The 20,165-nt window shown below is 56.7% G+C and overlaps 1 protein-coding gene across 2 annotated transcripts; it reads right to left on the reverse strand.

The window, feature by feature from the left end:
* Positions 1–10,081: 10,081 nt before the first annotated feature.
* On the reverse strand, positions 10,082–13,133 carry FAM43A (family with sequence similarity 43 member A). 2 transcript variants are annotated; one of them, XR_012661523.1, is made up of 3 exons: positions 13,037–13,133; positions 10,732–12,751; positions 10,082–10,654 (listed from the first exon to the last, which is right to left on the reverse strand). XR_012661523.1 is itself a non-coding variant. In XM_075098926.1 (2 exons), the coding sequence occupies exon 2, from the start codon at positions 11,915–11,917 to the stop codon at positions 10,829–10,831; it is 1,089 nt and encodes a 362-aa protein (XP_074955027.1). In that variant the 5' UTR covers positions 11,918–12,751; positions 13,037–13,133; the 3' UTR covers positions 10,082–10,828. The 2 variants fall into 2 exon arrangements, 1 of the variants encoding a protein (XP_074955027.1); XM_075098926.1 differs by having other exon boundaries at positions 10,082–12,751.
* Positions 13,134–20,165: the final 7,032 nt, after the last annotated feature.

Raw genomic sequence — 20,165 nt, forward strand, 5'->3', positions numbered from 1 at the left:
TGAGAACAAAGTACAGATTTTGCCATTTAAAACTGGGACAAAACAGAGCTGGAAGGTTTTTGCGGGTTTGTTGTTTTGTTTTTTTTTTTTTTTCTTTTAACATCCAGTAGCCTTTTTTGAGTAGAATTAAATACTCAATGTCCGTGGCCTTTACCACGCTGTAGCATTCCCATTCGCATTCAAATGGTAAAGTCAGGATGGGGCAGCAACACCTGGGAAGGAAATGAAGCAGAAGAAGAGGAAGAGAGGGACCTCAGCTTGGGCTTGCTCTCCTGGCCAGGGCTCACCCTGGTCTCTGCCTACAGCTCCTCTCAGCCCTGTGTTTTTTTTTCTTTTGTTCTCCTTCCACCCTGGGCTGACCTGCAGAGCATCTCTTCACCTTGCCAAAGAGTATTTTTATGTTAAATGGCTAAAAGTCATCATCACTGTAATGGTTCTTATGGCAACCCAGCAAACTGAGCTCTTAAAAGCTCATCTTGCTTAATGCATCTCTCTTATGTGGGCTGTTATGCTTACCTTACCCCTGGGAACACAGGCAAGCCCTGGGCTGAGCCAGCTCCTCTCTGAGCTGCCCCCCAAATGGGATAGGAGGGCTCACCCATGCCCACAGAGAGCATCCGAGTAGCAAAGCAAGCGCAATCACTGCCACCTCAGTCACCCACTGCTACATTCCTTATGGATGCCATTCGGTCCATAAGAGCCTCAGAATCATTTCCCTCCTTAAAATCTTAATTTTAAAACATCCCACAGCCTCCTCCTGAAAACCTGCCGAGCTGAAGGCGCTGCAGGTCACGTTGTGCAATTTGCTGTTGCAAGACAAAGAAAACAAGTTCTTCTTTTTCACAATTACCAAACCACTTCATCGAGCAATTTCCCTGCCTCTGCGCTTCGGTTTCAGTTAACAGTATTCCTCGGGGAGGGAAAGTCTAACTGCACCTCCGAGTGACTTACTGCTGGTTCTGCCATTACAGATGATTCTGAAAAGTTACTTAAGTGCCATAACTGTCAGCAGCAGCTTTTCCATGCCTTGCACTAGAGCCGAACCCAGACGAGGCTTGCCTGGACTGCAGGCAGATGCTGGCCAGAGGGGCCTGCACAGCCTCGCCTCAGGCGCCAGCTCTCCAGCTTTCGGCTGCCTCTCCCCAGGGTTGAACCCCATCTGCCTGCCTCAGTGTGGCTTTTGCTGGGGGCTCTGCCCTTGCATGCAAAAGCCCTGGTCCTGAAGAAATGGCTCCCACTGGAGGTCCCAGCACAGTCCCAGGTGCTTTGGGGGGGTTTGGCCAGCCCAGGAGGGGGAATGTCACCCCTACTTAAGGCCTGAGGGCAGGGAGGGGGCTGTTCCAGCGTCACACAGCCGTTACGGGGAACTGCAAGCCTTTGTATGAAGCAACTCCCTGCGGCAGCTACTCACCACCCGGGGCGTCCCCATCACCCCATGCATGGCACAGCGGGAGGAGCACGGCTCCCCACACCGGAGCAGGCAGCAATGCCAGCGGTGAAGCTTGGCTGCACTGAACCAGGGACACTGGTTTCCTCCCCATCGCCCCACAGCAGGAGCTGGCATTGGGGCTGTTCATGGCGGTGGCTATTCCCGGGTGGGCTGCCGCTGTGCCAGGAGCAGGCAGGCCAGCCCGCTGCCACCAGCTTTTAGGACTGAGTTATGCCAGGGCGTGGGGTCCGTGTCTCTGCTGCTGCCTTTCCCACGCTTCAGGGCTGCCCCACTGCTGCTTAACTGGGGATGGGGCCAGCATCGGGGCCAGGCATGGGGACTGAGAGCCAGCACCCCCCATATCAGTTCTTTTGCAGTGCGAGGGCAGCACCGCCATTTTGCGGAGGGCAGGACCATGGGTCTTGGCTCGCTGCAGCTCAGCTGCCAGCCCCCTGAAGCCCCAGCGGCCCGAGGAGCCCACGGGGGTGCCTGGGCTCCCAGCTCTGCTCCGACCCCTTCAAACTTCCTGCATTTGTTTCGCTCAAGCTATTTGGGGGAAGTAGGGTGTTGTTATGTCTTCAGCTCAGCGTCTGTTTAGAGAAGGATAATGCCGTTGTGGGGAAGGACAACAAGAAAATTAAATGCCTACAATTCTCTGTCTCTCACTATTTTGACTAATTTTTTTTTTCTAAATGGGTATTTCCTTGGAAAACTACAGTGAGATTTGATGAGGCCTGGTGCAGGGGGAAAGCATGAGTCAAGCCACCAAGATGAGCCCAGACTGATACCTGCTTTAGTCCTACTGCAGGCAGGTGAATCCTGTCTGCTGCACATTCAGAGGCAGAACAGAGGAAGGTCAGGTTATGAAAGAGAAGGGATGGCCAGTGCGGGAGCAGACTTCCCTGGGAGACCTCGGTGCAGAGGACTGCAGCCACCCCGTCCTGCCACTTTCCCAGGGCTAAGTTTAGCTCCTGGTTTGCTCAAGGAACCCAGATGAGCACCTGGGATATCTTAATGTCATTGTCCCACCAGAGCTGGCTTTAGGGGACTTTTTTACCTTGCGGGATATAACTAATTGGACCTGACATCAAGAAGAGTCATGTTGGGTTCTGAAATAGCTTTCTGCACAGTGTTACTCACAAAGGTGCCATGGGGAAGCGTGGGTGTAAGAGTCCACAGAGCCACTTCTGCAGGCACTGGGATGCTGCATGGCCATGGAGTGCACCTGAGCTCAGGTCATGTCTCACGTCCTGGCAGCCCAAACTGGGGAGCAGAACTAACGACCATCTATGTCCTGGCTGATGAACCCCAAGTCTGGCTTAGCCCAGAGGTGCAAATAGGACTCTCAAGTCATTCTACCACTGCGCAGCAGGTCCTTGCAATACCCTGTGTCTGCAGTGGTCCTCACTCTTCTGCCTTGCTCACCAGCGGCAGCCTGAAGGGTCTCAGTTCCTCAGCATTTCTCTCTTCAGTAACAGCAGTGAAAGCCAGGCAGAGGCAGTGGGTTCAACTCACTTAAAAGCAGCAGCAATCAAAAGGTGTCTATGGGCTTGGGCTGGGAGTCCAAAAAGGGAGAAGGCAGATCTTCCGGTGGCCTTTCCTAGCAATGGCTGTGTACCTCCTGGCCACCAGCTTCGGCAGATCTTGGTGGACCTTAGGGTCTCCTGCACAGCTGTACCATGCTGTATGCTCTGCTAGAAATCTGCTGAGACCTTGCTCCAGCCAGCGCTGGAGCCAGAGGTTCTTTGCAGCAAAGTCATGCGTGGGGGATAACTGTTGTACTGGGGTGTGTGGGATAACTGCTGTGCTGGTGCAGGGACCCCACTCCTTGACATGCAGAGCCTTTGCATTATGAGATGCTCTCTAAAGCCTGGACATTGCTTAAGAAAGTAAAATTAGACCAGAGCAGCACTAAAGATAAGCAGCTCAATTCTCATCCCACAACGTGCCGGAGGACTGTGGCAGGCAGGAGGGAGGATGGGACACAGTGTCACCTGCAAGGACAGTGGCAGACTGACCTGGGGCAGCTTGAGTTCATAGACCTGCCCCAGCCCTGCATTGACCAGAGCTGGATGTGTGGAGTTATTGGCGACGCTGGGGGACAGATGGTGGTGCTGCAGCTGCTGAGCCAGGGCAGAGCAGGGCAGGGACCTGTGTGTTGTTCCTCACTGGTGATCCCTCCAGGCGGGTCAGGCTACGTCCCGGACAAGGTGGATGGTGGGGCGGGGAAGGGTTCCCCATGGCCCTGGCTGCTCCTCAGGGGTCTGTGCATGATGGAGATACAGCACGTAGCCTGCTCTGCAGCTGCATCCTCCCCTTGCTTATTTGCCTCCTGGCCACAGTACCTGTCACTGCTGGGGCCACGGCAAGCTGCTTTTGGTTCGGGCTCTCCTGGGAGCCCCAGAGAAGGTGGTGGGCAGGCCATGGACCCTAGGACCAGCCTCTGCTGCTGGGAAGCCTCCATTTTGTCCCAGGTGGGTGAAGGCAGAAGCAGGCTGCAGGGCAAACAGGGTCCTGTCTATGTTCAGAAGTCATCATCACTAACGCTCAGCTTTAATTAGCTGTTGCCAATGAACGCTCCTGCCAATAGCTGCCTGGGGCCGCCTCTCCACTCCCACCGGTCTCATCTTCTGGGCCACTGTAGATGTGGACAGAGCTGCTTCTGGGAGGGTCAGCAACCACAGTGTGCACCAAAAACTTGAACTGAAGCAAGCTGCTCTCACATGACCCCACTGCGGATCCTGGAGTACAAGTTAATATCCCTGTGCCAGGCAGAGGGAATTAGGCTTCCCAATGTCCAGAACAAGGTGCTGTGGAAATACAGCCAACCCCATGGACCTGCTTCATACAGCCAAATGAGAAGTCACTTGGCTCTATTGTTTCATAATTATTAGCAGAGAGATTGAAAATATAATTATGATAATTAATCTAAATTGCAATCTTCCTACAGGAGCTATCGAATTATTTATACCAACTTTTCATCCTAATTCCCTTAACCGTTCCCTACCCAGAGGAGGAGGAACCCTTGCTGCTCCGAGCTGCCTGCACTGTGTGCCAGTGCCACCAGTCCTCTCCAGCACTTGCTGAAACAGCAGCGAGCAGCAGCTCTTACTCAGCAGGAAATTGGGATGGGAAAGGAGCTGTGAGAGACAGCAGCCCCGAGGGCTGGAGTGCTCTGGGGGCCAGGAGCCATAGCAAGAGGGAGAGCTGGAGGGGAGCATGCAGAGCTGGGAAAGGCAGTGCCTGGCTGCAGGCAGGGCTGGCTGGAAAGGGCCGAGTGATGCTGGGCAGATGTTCAGCAGGAGGTGGCTGCCAGGGCTGGATTTGGGCACTGCGTCTCCTGTCCCTCAGGACTGAGCATGTACCTGCCACCCTGATTTTTGGAGCTGGAGTGAGCTCAGAGCTCAGCATAGCAGGGCTCGAGGGCCTCGGCATGCCCAGGCCAGGCTGCTGCGGAGCCTGGCTCTGCACACAGTGTGGGTGATCTCTGTCCCCCAGCAGCAGCGGTTTTGGTGCTGTCGCTCTGCCAGCTCCCTCCAGGAATACTGTCAGCTCTAATTAATGTCACAGTTTAGCTTGCTCATGCATCCGAGCAGACCGCATGCAACTTCACCGGGCCACAGGAAGAGCAATTAATCCCATTGCACAGCCTTTTCCTTGCGTCCCCTGCGGTCTGCAGAGTGCCCGTGCCAGAGCAGCAGAGATTTCCAGATCTGGACGTGACACTGAGCGTGTCACCCCTCTGTGCAGGCTGGCAGCAGGATGAGCTGCAGGAGGCAGGCTGGGCAGCTGTCCCCCATTTCAGAGCAGGAGAGCATGGGAGGAGCTCTAAGCTCTATAGGCACAGCCCTTTGCAAGGGGCCAGTTCTCCACGACAGAGCTCACATCCTTCCCACAGAGCTGAGGACATGTTCGGGGCATGGGGACAGATTATGTGTACCATAATGTGCCACCACGGGGTCCAGGGCACCTGTGATGGAGCTGCAGGGCAGTAGCATGAAAGCCCAGATGCTTGTAGCAAGCAGTCCCTCGGCAGTCTTGCGCTATCCCATCCCAGACCTTGCCCAGCTCCTGCCACAAATGGGGCTTGGTTTAAGCCTGTAGATCGGAGCTGTGCTCTGGCTTACTGACGCTGAGCATGCAGAGCATCTCCCAGCTCAGCAAAAAGCATTTAGCAGCCTTTCTCCTGCCTCCAACCTTGAGCAGCAGCATGGAGTGCGGTGACCAAGGCCAGATCCTGGATGGTGCTGGGCAGCTGCAGCCTGGAGCTCAGCTCCTTGCAGAGCTGCCGTGTCAAGCCAAGGGCAGGATTGGGCCCGTGTCCTTCATTATATAACTGTTTCTCCAAGTGTTTTTGTAGCACTCGGCCTTCCCACTGGGCAGAGCCCCCACTGGCAAGGGGGAACATCATGTTTTTTTGAATGCATAGCTTTGATTTCATTCCGAGCTGTAGCAGTGGCCAGTTCTGCCCCCCCAGCTCATGCACCTTGCAGGGCAATAACCAAGATGCACCCCCCCATGAGCCACCAGCCAGCAAGCTGTGGGTTGCTTGTTGGGGTGGGTGATGGAGCTGTGGGGAGAAGCCCTGCAGATGAACTGACCTAGCCTGACCTATAGGACCCCATGCTGTCCGTGCCCTGCCCCAGCTGCCTGCCCTCGCATTCCTGTCCCCGCACATCATCCCCCTCCAGCTGCTGGGGAAAACAGACCCTGCTGCCACCAGCAGCTGGGGTGCAGAGGGGGAGCCGCCTTCACAGCAAGCAGGCTCTGTGGGAGCTGCGGCTGCTGCTGGCCTTGGAAATGCAGATTTTTTTCCACCTGACTCCATGAGAAGCAGGAGGTGAGGCACAGCCGACCGGCACTGTGCACCGCTTGGAGCCCTGCAGATTTTTTTCCGTCACCGATGGGACCCTGACCACCCTAACCCAGGAAACAGGTCCTCACCAGGGGCTGTGCATTGCTGTCACCCACACCCCCTTGGAAGGTATGAAGGCAGAAGACCTGGCCCCGCGCCTGCTTTGCAGGCTGAGATTTGGGGGCTTTCCCCCTAATTAATGGGGAGTTTTCGTGTGATGGCTAAAAATTGGGCAATAGGACAGTTGTGATGTCTTGGGGATGACTAACAGCAGTGGGACAGGTCAGCCTCTCTTCTCCAACACATCACTGAGGAGGAAATCCTCATACTTTCCTGCTTCCCCATGAGTTGCAGTGAGTGTGCTGAAGGTGACTTGGAACCGCCCCAGGGACTGGAGCTGTACTTGATACTGGGTAGACCCCTAGACCTCTAGACCCCAAAAAGCAAGAGGTTTTCACCACTGGCCTGGTGACATGCAACCAGACCTTGCACTATCCCCTCAGCCAACAATTCTTGCAGCATTACCCCTGGCCAAACTGGATGTCACCCGTACAGGCATGTCACCAGACTGACTGCAAATAATTCTGGATCTAAATCAGTACTGCTGTCTGGGCTAAAAGTAATTTTGTGACCTGGCTCACTCCACTTGACCACTAGCTAATTTTTCTGGTTGTAAATGCTATTTTTTCCTGTTGTGGATGAGGAAGACCTAAGGACAGGAGAAGGGCATGCTAAGGGCTGAAAAAAACCAAGAAGCTGCTCGTGGGATCCTGCAAACAGTTCCGCATTTGGGTGGCCCCCTCAGCCTCATTACCTATGTGCAGGAGCAAGTCTGGAGTACACCAGCAAATACACAAAGTCAACAAATAGTATTAGTGGCAAGTGTTCTTTTTCCCTTAATTTCTTCATATCCAGGGAATGGAATTGTTGTTGCCTGGAATGATCACATACTCTGTTCAGCTGTAACATGCTCTGGAAATCTCAGGCCCCTGGTGGGGTACCTAAGCTGACTTGCCAAAGCATCAGACCCATGTGCTGGATTTGAACCAACAGCTGAAGCTTTTGGAGCAGGATCATTGTCCTTCCTAGTGTTGCAGCATGTTATGGGTATTTTCTGGCCAACTCACCACATGCTGTCTGCTAGGTCAGTGCTGTGTGGAGCTCAGTGTTTAACCTTGCTGTGCTGGAAACCTCCAAGGGCTGCCCGAGCCGAGGCAGTAGCACAGCCCGCTGAGCTGTGGCTGATGTGTTGGTGAGGAGGGCAGTGATTTGCACCAGTGGCAGATAGCAATGCTTGACTTCTAATTCTGCAAACATCTGCTCCCGCATTTGACTTCTCCCTACACAGTCCAAACCTCCCAGCAGAGCAATCAGGCTGCCTTTACTCTCCTTTGCAGCCCTGTCCCTGGAGCCAGGGGGGAAAGCAGCGGCAGGACGGAGCTGCTGACTGGAGCAGTGTTTCAGAGGCTGCACTGCTCTTTGTGCAGCCCGCGCGTCTCAGCTGCGTTGGGCTGATTCACCACTGTAGAGCTGAGTTAGCACTGATGGATGGAGCCCGATCAATGGGGGGCAACGCGTGTCTCTGCCAACAGCTGAGCAGATGCCATGCCGTGCTCAGTGGGACGCTGCACCTCAGCTGCGGGGAGCAGTCCTGGTGCAGGGGCTGGCATCAGCCCCAGTGCGGAGCAGAGACCACAGAACGGTTTGTTCTCTACCGATGGGAGCACAGCCAGAGACAGGAACAGGCTCAACTCAGTCAGCAGAGGCTGCATGTCCCACAGAGGCCTTTCCCAAAGCCCTGCTCTCCTCCCAGGCTGCCACCCCATCAGCCAGCAACAGGCTTTTCAGATCTGCAAGAAGCTACTTCTTTCAAAGGAATATCATGAGCACCTCAGCCCTTTACTTGAACCTATTGCAGAGAAGGTCTCACTCTCTCCTCCTTCTCTTATCCTAGGGAGATGCTCCTTCAAACTTGCTGTGCAGAAAATATAATGACCTTTTTCTCCTCACATGCACTTGTTCTCATTTGCAGGCCCATGCATGCTGCTACGGGGAGGACACAGCAGTTAAGCACACATGAATAACCTCGCACTACCACTGCAGACATCTGTCTGAGTTTTTTTCCTATGGTTCCAGTACCAAAATATCCCAGGCACAAAGGGGTTTGGAACCTACATTTACAGCTAATGATCTGTACTGGCCTCTAAGGAAACTGCACAGTAGCTCTGCTAATGGCTTCAAGGGGAAATGCTTCAGCCCTGGCTGCTGCTGGTGCTGCTTGGGGAATTCTGCTTTCAGCTCCGGCATGCGATAAAAACCTTTCCTTTCTGCTGCAGACGTGATGGCTCTTCTGGAGCGAGGAAAGGCATTGACAGAGCTAATGCCATTAGCTGCCTTTAAGCACACACAGAGAATGTAAAAGCAAACACTGCCCGGTCATTCAGTGACTGGGGTTAGCTCAAACCAGCTGTGCATCCCCCGGCGTGCCCTGCTTTCTGGGTGTTGTACCACTGCCCTTCTCCAAGTGCTGCCTGCTCCCCCCGCCCCAGGAGAGAGCAGTAGCAGAGCATCCTGGGTCTAGACCTGCGGCACTCGCGATCTCCAGGTGCTGCAGGTCCCCCATGCAGGCAAGGCAGCCTCACAGCCCCCACCCTGGGGAAAGCCCTGCAGGATACACTTTCCTGGGTGTTTCATTTCCCCCTCACCACCTGCCCTTCCCCTCCCCGGGAAAGGCGAGGGAAGAGCTGCAAGATGCGCTTTTTCTTTTGTGAGGTGTGTCACAGCAGTGCCAGCCTGAGCGTGCTCAAATCCAGCTGTGGCCACTGCCACCTGCTACATCTTGCTGCCCATCACGGCTGAGCGTGACCTGGGCAAGAAGGCGCCTGCTTCGAGGGGGGCTCCCTGCTCTCACCATTACCCCTTCCCAGGCAAAATGCCCCAGAGCGACTACCTCCTCAGCTTGACTCACGCTGAGGCAATGGTAGAAGATTCTCACTGGTTCGGTGGCAGATTTTGCAATCTGTTTTAATGAGATATTTGGAAGTCTGGAGGCTGGCTCCTTGCACAAGGAGCATGGCCTGGCCCTGGCAGCTGCTTGGGCTTTTCATTGACATTCCTGCAACTCACCTGATTGCAGCACAGGCACAGTGGAAGACATTTAGACATCAGAAATGCCAGATTAATTATCTCTTAATTGATACCTCCACTTGGGGACAGATGAAACCGGAACATCTCTACTACCCTGGGAGCCTGCTCTTACAAACAGATTTACAGCTAAAAATACTGCAGCAGCCCCATGGCTAATCAACTTCACTGCTTACCCCGGGTGAGGTTATGAATTTTTCTTGGGCTAATGCTGCAAGCAGTGATGGATCATCTGCAGCAGTGGTGCCACGAGGGCTGCACAGCGCTCCCTGCACCCATAAGCATGCTAGCGAGGGGCAGCTTGCCCCGCGCGAGCCACACAGCAGCCTCAGAACCATGCCGTTAGGTTTCTTGAGCCTCCAATTTAGCCAAAGCGAGCCCTGACACAAGGCTTCTCGCATGTTCCTGTCCCCGTCATTACAGGCTGCAGAGAGAAAACCTCATCCCTGTGTCTTATAAGAGATCTCAAGTGCCTGGTGTGTATCCCCACAGCGTAAGATTTCCAGCTGGCTCAGGAATCCCACTTGGTGCTTGCAAGGGCCTTTCTGCGGGGTGCCCTCCTGCAGCTACAACACATCCCAAGGGATCTCCCCCCACCCCCATCTCCTTACAGTTAAGCACACGCAGACTGGCCAAATTGCCACAGCGAGCCGTTTCTTTTAAATTAGTCATCTTTATTTTCTTCACGTTATGTGCAAACAGAGGAGATCACAATGGTGGTGTTCTTAAAAATAACAAAATGTATTTGCATACATTTCCCTATGTACAGGTGAACAGCCACAAGTAGAGTCTTCTTTTGCACAGCAAAAGATCTAGAGCATTGAGACTGGGGACAGGGCCAGGGCCCAAAAAAGGGTCTAACATAAAAATAATAATTAATAAAAAAAAAATTTCACAACAGTGCAAACCTCTCGGACACGACAGCACGATGGAGTGACTTTAATGGAGAAAACGGCGGGGGGGCCGTCTCGGATGTGAGATTTCTGTCTGTAAACAAGGCGCAACACCTCCCTCCCGCCGCCCTCCCCGGGGAAAGCTATTCCAGGAATTTGGCAGATCTTCAAGGGCTGAGCCGGAGGTAAACAGCCCGCGGCCGCCTCCCCTCCTCGGGCCACGGCGGGCTGGGGCCCGGCTCCGGCCGCCGCCGGCACCGGGAAGGGCGGCCGCTCCCCGGGATGCTGCGGGACGCGGTGGCGCCGCAGGGGTGCGATGCGCCCGGGGGGACCCTGCACGCCCGGAGGGCCCCGGTGCGACCCGGCGGGGCCGTGCATGCCCCGAGGGGACCGTGCACTCCGGGAGGGACCCGGTGCGCCGCGAAGGGAGCGTGCACGCCCGGAGGGACCCGAGCGCTGCCGGCGGGGCCGCAGCGGGGCCGCGCACGCCCGGAGGGGCCCGAGCGCTCAGCCGGTCTCGGGGTCGCCGGGGGGCGGCTGCTCGGCGCCGTTGCAGGGCGGGGCGGCGCCCTCCGGGCCATTGCTCTCCAGAGAGGACTCGCTGCCCGTGCTCTCGCCGGAGAGCAGCCGGCGGACGCGGAGGTCGGCGCGCAGCGAGCGCAGGTCGTTCCCTAGGCTGAGCTCGCCCAGGTCGCGGAGGAGCTGGCCCAGCTCCGGGCCCTCGCCGCGGCCGGCGCCGGCGCGCAGCAGCTCGCCCTCGGGCTCGCCCAGCGCCTCCAGGATGTCCTCGCAGTCGCAGTGCATGGCCCGCTCCTCCTGCTCCTCGCCCAGCAGGTCCTCCGTGATGGAGCCCAGCTTGGGCGCGCTGCGGCTCCGCTCCACCGGCGGCTTGTAGCAGCACTGCCCGTTGAGCAGCTTGCGCAGCGGCACCAGCGGGATGCTCTGCTCGCCCACCAGCTGCTGCTGCTGGTGCCGGGCGTCGTCCCGCTTCTTCAGCCGGCGGAACTCGGCCAGCGCCGTGGCCGAGGTCTGGTAGAGCAGCAGGGCCATGGCCTTCGCCTTCTCGGGCTTGGAGACGAGCACGGCGTGGCAGCGCAGCATCACCGCTTTGTGCTTCAGCTCGTGGCGGTAGATCCAGGCGAAGACGCGGGGCAGGCGCGGGTCGGCCACGCAGTAGGTGACCCGGTGCAGCAGGTAGAGGTGGCCGGGCCGGCGCAGCCCCTTGTCCTCGGCGTGGGCCATGCGGATGCCCTGCGCGCTGATGGTCAGCTTCATCTTGGTGCCCTGTCGGCCCGCCTCGCTCTTGCTCCAGATCTTGCAGACGGCCAGGTCGGTGCAGCCCTCGCCCTTGGACTGGATGGTGGTGGCGTTGCCCAGGTAGAGCACGGTGTACGTGGGGTCCTCGCTGGTCACGCGGAATTTCCGCCGCTTGGAGCGGAACATGCTGCCCACGCGGTGCAGGGCGCTCTCGGGGCAGGCGCGGGCCAGCGAGGTGAGTGCCGAGTAGTGCACGCTGACCGCGTACCCCTTGGGCTTGCTCTGCCGCCGCGCCTCGCCCGCCACCAGCTCCACCTTGCTCCGCTTCCAGGGCAGCATCGCCCCGCCGAGCCGCGGCTAGGCGCCGCGCCGACGGCTCCGGGCGCGGGGGGGCATGCCACGGCGGCGGCGGCGGCTGGGCTGCCCGCCCGCCTCACATCCTTGCGGGCGACGGGCCGCCGCGGCCGTAGATATAGGCGGGCGCCGGCGCTCCGCGGGCGCGGAGAGGGGAGGCTCCGCGCACCGAGGGCGGAGCGCCCGCTGCCCGCCGAGCCGCCGCCGAGCTGCTCGCCGCGGCTCCCCGCTCCCGCTCCCGGCCCCGCTCCTGCTCCCGGCCCCGCCGCGCCGCGCCGTGGGGCGGGCGGGGGGCGGGCACGGGGCGGTACCAGCCCGGACGGGGCGGACCCCCTCGGCCCCGCTCGCTCCGGTCCGTGGCGCGGCCACCGCGGGGGGGCACCGGCCGCCGCCGGGCCGCCGTGGGTCCCCTCCCGTGGCCCGCCTGCCTCCCAGCTGGCGGGGCACGGCGTGGGGAGGACCGGCAGCTCAAAACCTCCCAAACCGACGAAAATCCCGAGTCCCCACGCCCGGGAGAACGCAAACCCCAGCAGCCTTCCCGGCCAGGGCGTGCCGTGCAGGAGTCCCACTCTTGCAACATAATCTCTTCCCTTTGATTTGGTTAGGCCGGCTCTGAGAGCTGAAGGGCCTGCAGCAAATAAAAGCTATTATGGATGAGTAATGCTTTGCTCTTTATCTGAACGCAGCAGCCGAATAACAAGAAGCTGTCTTGTAATTTCTTGCTGGGGTTGCTCGAGTACAGTCACAGACATAATGAGAGCTTTGGAAAGTTGGTCTCTGTGTCGTTGCTATAGCTTCTCGTGTCATGTATCATATCCTCTGCCAGAAAGAAGAGAAATTCCATGGTTGCAGAGAACAGCACTTCATCAGGGTTTTAGTAAACGCCCGACAAAAGGGGAGCGGTACGTACTCGTGCAGTGAAATACGTAAACACCTGCTTAAATTATTTGACAAATCATTTCTAGAGTTTGGATCAATTAAAACAAACCCGTGTATCGGTATAGGTATTTCATTATTTTTATTATTACATTATGCCATCTAGCAGATTACTTGGGAACTGCAAGTAACCACAGTGACTGGTGCCAAATTATTAAAAACACTTACCCATCTGCTTACATTTCAAAAATACCCCCTCATTGGAGGTCAGCGTCATCAACACCATCTCCTGAGGCTTCTAAGCCACAGCTGGTACCGGGGACGCCTGACTACTTCTATGGTTTCCAGAGGCCGGTGGTGGGTGTGGAGCTGTAACACGCTGCATTTCCTGTCCTCGGCAGCTCCAGCACAGCAGTTTTGCAGCGTTAGGAAGGATGTTGTTGGCCCTGAGATGTTAACGCTCCTGCTTTCCTATGGAAAAACTGCAGTTGGCGAGCTGCATGGGCCGGGGGCGCACTGGCCAGCGCACACGAGCCCTTGCATGTCCGGGGCAAGCTGGCTGGGCCCCTTGGCATAAAGCCCAGCACCCATGGCGATGCTCGTCTGGGCTCAGCACCGAGCTCTCTGCCTCCTGGGCAAAGTCCCACTGGGACTCTGCAGGACGGCAGGTGAGGGGCTGAGGTCTGCCCCAGCTGGTGGTGCCCAGCAGCAGCCCACCCCAGCCAGGGGGTCCCTGCTTTCAGCCCTGGCCGGCCTGACACAGGCTGGGGGCTGGGAGCCCCCCCAGCACTGTCAGTGCGGTGGGCAGAAGGGGCTGTGCGTCGTGCTGCAGCCCACTGCAGATAGCTCCTGCCAGCCTGCAGGACCATCCCGCTGCATAACAGGGAGAGAAAGACTTTGGTTTGTACGACTAATTGATTTCATCTCCAGAAGCATCCAATGTGCTTTTCCTTTGTCGTCTTTGTCTTGCAAGGTGAAAACAGAAGACACTGCTGTGCACATAAAATAAATCCAACGGCTTAGGGTGACATGCAACACTCAGACATGGTGTGGCACTCCCACAGCGCCCACAGAGCTGCCTTCTCCCCTTGAGGCATCTTGCTGAACCACTGCACTGAGAGCCTGCAGCTCCTGGCTTGCACCCCCAGACCCACGTGTGCCCCGTGCTCAGTGGCTGCCACCTCCCTGAACGGCGTATGTGAGCTGCGAGGCTGAGAGCAACCCCGACTGCTCCTCTGAGATGTGTGGGCGCAGCAGACACTTCACAGGAGTGGGACTTGCCTTGCCAAAGCCCTGCCTGCCTCTGCCTGTGGGCAGAGGAGTCTGTCCTGGGTCTCAGGCTGATGGGTCTGCAGGCGGGTGTTTGCTCCAGGTGGGATGGAGTGGGCAAGGAGCCCCCCACGCCTCCCTGCGGCACTGCCTCCAGAGGGAGGTTAGCGGCAGCCGGGGCTGGCACTACCACACGGACACTTGTGGTAATTACTACCGCAGAGCTGTTTGCAGAGGCGTGCTGGGCAGGTGCCTCTGCCACCTCGATTAAAGTAACCCATGTTAGAAATGAAGACCTTAAATTTTCACAGCATGGCTCGCACAGGCTGCTGAGCCCCATGTGTCTCCAACAGCCCTTGGACATATCTGTCTGCAAACCCCAGCAGCATGAAAGGTGAGGAGCAGCTCCAGTCCCCTTGACCTCCCCACCACCTCCCCAGTCCCCAGGTGAGCAGCACTTCCATTTTGGCGTTGCCTTCTTGGGGCAGAGGTTTCCTCATCAGCCCCTCTGAGGCTCCCTGGGGACTCCAGGTGGTGGCTGGCAAGCAGCAGCACCCCCAGCATAGCTGCCTCTGCGCCAGCTGGAAGTGCAGCTGCAGGAGGGTGTCTTGTGGTTACAGCCCTGCTCGAGGATAGAAGCTGTCTCAGCTCAGTTCCTCACTGTGCTTGCTCACCAGCTGGTGTGCCAGAGACCACTGCAGCCTTCCTGGCTTCACTAGTGGGCCCCATTAGCTTCAGGATCATCTCTTTCCTGCTTCATAGCAGCTACTTCAGTTCTGGGCGTGGAGAACCCCCACATGCTTCAGCAACAGAAAAGCACATTGCAAATTGTGGCCTGTGGTGGCAATTCCCGAACAAAATGCTGACCCCTTCTAGTCCCGTGCTGGGCTGAGGAGCTGTGCCACAGTGTGTGCGTGATGTCTGGCAGCAGGGAGCAGCCCAGTTAAGCTTGCAGCACCTGCCCTAAGCGTGGGGCTATTCCTGGGATGCTGGATGTCCATCTTTTGCTGCCAGGAGGAGAAGCTGAGGCACAATGAGAGGGGAGCCTGCCCCGCAGGGCCAGGGCATGCTGCCTGGTTCCCAGCGAGCACGAGGCTCCCTCCCCACCTGTGAGGCCAGCAGCACCCATACTGTGTAGGACATGGGCGCTGCGGGGGGCTTATCTGCCCGGCGCTGTAGCCCGCGGGAAGTACAGCAGCCTGCTCTCTATTTATGCAATACACCAGCAGCTACTGAGCATCACCTGCCTGCATGCACCCGCCTGGAGAGCTTGTATGAGCCGTGGGAAAGTCTGTAAGATACCATCTCTCCCCTGTGGCCCAGCCTGCCCTGTGCTGATGGCGCAGCGAGTGCTGCACTTGGCCCTTGGCAGACCCCCTCCCTGCCCCGCTCCATCCTGCTCCTCCCCTGGCTGCTCTAGTCTGCGCTGGAGCCCATGGTTGCACCCCACCACAAGCCTGTAGGCTCCAGGGTGCATGCTGCCCCGCCGGGGTGCTCGCAGGCAGGCAGCTGCCCCCTGCCTCCGTTAGAGGGGGATGCCAGACTGCCTGTGCTGGCTGCTCTGCTGTGGCATGGGGGGATGTTGGGCCTGCCTGATGGGAGAGTGTAAAACCCTGCAGAGAGCAGCCCTGTTTCAGGGATGGTTTTCACGCCCAGCAGCTGGAACTGGAGCTGATGCTGGTCCCTGGTTGGGGAGAGTAGTGGGAAAAAGGAACTGGGAAAAGCTGATATGACAAGAGCAAAATAATCAATGGGAATGTATTGATTTTGTCAGTGTATGGAAACATCCCAGCCTTTCTCCTCACAGATAGCAACAGAGCTCAGCATGCCACAGCAGCCAAAGTGACACAGTCAAAATGAAACATTTCATACCGGTGTTTCAGTGTTTTCCAAAACAGAGTATTTCAGAGGCTCTGTAAATATGCTAAACATTGAAGTTTCGACTCTTTGTTCTGAACCGGGACAAAGGAAACACTGAACTGTCAGGACTTTCCACAAAACGGAAAGGCTGAGTGGCACCTGGGCCCCATGGGCCATTGATGGGGGTAGGCAGAGTACCATGGGCCCCAGCCCCACCGGCTGCCAGCCAGGTAGGTCTCACAGGTAGAGTCTGCAGATGGCTGCCTGCTGCTGGGAGCTGGAGCAGCCTGAGAGGAGTTGGCAGGGCAGGGGACAGCATCTCCTGCTCAGGGAGAAGCATCCTAAACAGCCCTTAATGGATGCCTCATGCCAGCCCTGCTGCCATCCTGCCTCTCTGAAGGGGAGCAGCACGCCATCTTGCCGGTGGCCTGCCCTGGTGGGGCTCTGGCGGTCAGTGCTGGGGGCATAGGTGATGCCAGGATGCCCTGAGAACCACAGGGGGTCTACATGGCAATGGTCATGGATCTCCCTGGGTGCACCGAGGGCGATGCCGTTGCCGCTCAGGGTGCCACGGCCCAAGGGCAGTCCCAGGGCCAGGGCTGTGCTGCTCAGCGGGGCCGTGGTGGTGGCGGCACACCTCTGCTGCAGTTGTTTTTCAGTCACTGAGGGTGGCACACCCCACTTCCTGCGCAGGCGGCCCCGGCGCTTCCTGCGCCTGCAGCTATAATTAGAAGGGCAGCCGGCGGCCAGGGGTGCAGAGCACTCCCTCGGGGGCCACGGCACCCTCGGGGGGGCTCGCCAGGCCAGCGGGGCTGAGCCAGGCGCCCATCCACCCGCCATGCTGCCAGCCAAGGGGTGCAGAGGTGGTGTCAGGGCAGCATCCTCTGCTTGACACCCCATCCTGGGGGCTGCCACCGTGGGGCCATCCCTGCCAGTGCAGGCATCAGTGGGCAGCAGGGACAAGCCTGCCCAGGCAGAGCCAGCACGCCAGGAGCTGGAGAAATCCCCTGCCAGCTTCCCACCTGGCACTTTGCACCTTCAAAGGTGCAGGCAGCTCTCTCTAACCTTCCCCCACCCTGCCACACAGGGAGGTGATTTTATCTTCGTAGGGCTGGTGGAAGAAGTGGAGTCTAAAAAACTTGCCTAAGGGCCCCAGCGGAGTCGGTGCCTTCTCAGGGCTCAGCCTTGGCCAGGCAGCCCTGCTTCAGAACCTCCCCAGGGTGCTGCTCTTCCTAGAGGGGACCGAGACCTTCACCAAAAGGTGGGGGAGCTTGTGGAGTGGGCTCCCCTTTTCCCTACGGTGTCAGCATGCTTCTGAGCATGGCTGGAAAGAAGGGGGTTCAAGCAGCTGCAGTTGTACACAGAGCAAAACTGTCTTGGTGTTCTTGCAGGGGTGCTTTGTGGGGGGTTTCTTAGTGGGTCTGCTTGTCAGGCTGAGGCTGGCAGTACCGCTGAATTGAGCATTGTGAGCCGACATGAATAATGAATAGCTGTCACATGAATATTTTAGAGACACAGTCCTGAGATATCCCAGTGCTGCCTTAGAGGAAAATGGAGGAAAAGTTGTCCAGAAAGAACAATGTTTCCTTTAGGCAAAAATGCACTGGTGTCATTGGCTTTTAAAAAAGAGCTGCTTGCTGCTGCTAAATAATTCTCAGGATTTGCATCAAAATCTGGAGCAGTGGTTTGGCTCCAAGGCAGAAGAAGTTGGGAGGGAAGCCAGCCCTTTTGACACAAGTTGATGATTAAAATTCTCTAGAAGGACAGCAGATTTTACTTCATCTATGCAATGGTTTTGCGAGAAGTCCCAAAGCCATGGCCACCCTCCAAAGAGCCGGCAGTGCTGGCACTCAGTTAACGCACTTCAAAGGAGCGGTGAGAGGTTCAGTGATGCACAGGGGTTGCTTGCTCTCCCAGGACAGCATTGCACTCCAGCCCGAGCACTGCTGTCAAAGAGCTGAGTTGTAAGAACAAGGCCCAGCAGCAAAAATTGTGCTCATTTTGCATGCCATGGTAACTGCTACATCGTACAGGAGCAGGCTGCAAATCAACAGGTTTGTGCAACAGGAGAGCATGCCTCTCTCCTCCATGGTCTCCTTGGCTGTCCACGCTCTTGGCATGCACGCAGAGGTACCAAGCTGCCTCTGATAGCTCTTGTGACAGCATCTCCTCCTCGGTGGCCCTTTTCACTGTGTGCAATTAATCCACTCATAAATGTCTTCCAGGAGAAGCAGGTCGTTGTGTTTAGGTAAAACCAGAAGAAGCCTATCTTGGTCAGGTAGGCACAGCAGAGCAATAGAAGTGAGATGAGAGACACTGCAATTAGAAATAGGCAATTAAGACCCTAGCTGAGGCTCTGATGTCTCTGTTACTTGTATCACCCAATCTGTATCTCCTTCAGCATTGCTCTGTCTAAAGCTGTGCTGCTGGCATCAGCAGACAGAGATAATTCCTTAGTGTTCATGAAGCACCCAGAAATGTATCTGTTGCAAGAATGAGGGCAATTTGGGTATTTCTTCAGCAGCTCCCACAGAGGTGGCAGAAAATATCTGCAGTGGCTGTCCCTGGAGCGCTTCAGTCTGGAAATGGGGAATGGCTTGGGAAAAAAAGGACAACGTGTGGGGAAAACATCCCAATCAAAATGCACAGATCTTTGCTCTTCAGGTTACTCTCAAACCTCACCGCCCCCAGGATGTGCAGAGGGTTGCAGGCAGTGGAGCAAGCCTGAGTCTCCTTTTCCCACCATGCCAGCACTTCTGCCTGTCCCTGACTGTCTGTTTCCAGTTCATGCCACTGGCCATGGCTGCCTCTGTCCCACGGAGGTCCGTTGAGCTCTGTGCTCCACTGGTGGCTGTGTCACCAGCCAAGGACACTGGCAGGGCCGAGGCCACGCTTCTGGGGCTGTGCCGATAGGATTATTAAAGTGTTTCACCCCTGGTTGGGGAGCCTGGGAATGGCATTGTGCATGCCTCGGCTGTGGGGTTAGAAGTGCTGCCAGACCCAAGATGTGCAGAAAGGCCGGGCTGGCTGGCTGCTCTGGTTGATGATTATGCAGTGTAGAAGGAAGGTAACTTTTAACTGAAGTATAAAAGAAATACAATAATGAGTGCTTATATTGCTGCCTTGATGCCCACATAAAGACCTGAGATGGTTTTATTAAAGACTTGATTAAAAATGAATTTACTAAATCGCTGCGTGCTGTCTACAGCCCACCAGCCTTCCACTGAAGCACCTTTTGTAAATGAAAAGGTGAACACTGAGTCCCCTTTCATCTGTCTTATTTGCCTTTAGGAAGCAAAGGAGGGGCTAGGCCAGGCTGGCGGTGGTGGCAGAGCCTGGGATAAGCATGGCAAGGGTTCAGACGTACTTGGGAAATTATGGCGTATGGTTGCCGGCTTTGAAAAGGAGAAGAAGGGAAAAAACTGTGTCTTCCTAATGAGTGTTTATCATGGGGAGGTATCATGTAGTGCTGAGCGTGAGAAAAGACCCCTGCCCACAGGGTTTTGCACGCTGCCATGCTGCTGGCGGCCAGCACCTGAAGTTAAGCTTTGCCTACCTGTGTAGGCAGTGCCTGTGTTTTCCAGGGACTAGCTGGGTTATTCTCCGATTACAACTGATACATGTTACAGTTATGGTAAAAAATGTCTGGCCTTAACCCAACACCCATAAAGGAGAAATGGTTCATAAATCAGTTCACTGTGCAAGAACAGGTCGAGTTGTTTATTAATTTAACCTTCTCTCCCATCTTGACCCAGACTGGCCACAGTGGCTGCTGCTGAAACCCGTTTGATGGTTCCCTAGCTGGGTGGGCAACGTCTTCCATGCTGCAGATGCCCAGGCTCTGGGTAGATTTTGGCAGCTACCTCGCAGCACACCTTCCACCTCTGCATTCAGGATGCCTCTTTGTCTCCGTCATATGCACTATTTGCTGTGGCAGGATGATGGAGGCGGGGATCCTGCACTGGGCTGGGTGCCTTACAGGGTGCAGGGGCAATCTCAGCCCCCGGCAGCCAGCAGCTTCCCCCGGGGGGGATGCACAAAACCCCGGCCCCCATCACCAGCTGCCGGGACAGGGTTTCGCATGCCTCACTGCTGGCGTTGTTTGCTTCCTGGAGATAGCATCTGTGCCAGGCCGAACCGGCAAGCGAAACCGGCCCCAGCAGCTGTCGGTGCTGCTGCCGTGGGCTCTGCCGGGGCTGCTCCGTGCAGCGCCATGCGTTGCCTCTCC

The sequence above is a fragment of the Phalacrocorax aristotelis genome, chromosome 7, assembly GCF_949628215.1.
Source record: "Phalacrocorax aristotelis chromosome 7, bGulAri2.1, whole genome shotgun sequence".
In the NCBI taxonomy this organism is placed as follows: domain Eukaryota; kingdom Metazoa; phylum Chordata; class Aves; order Suliformes; family Phalacrocoracidae; genus Phalacrocorax; species Phalacrocorax aristotelis.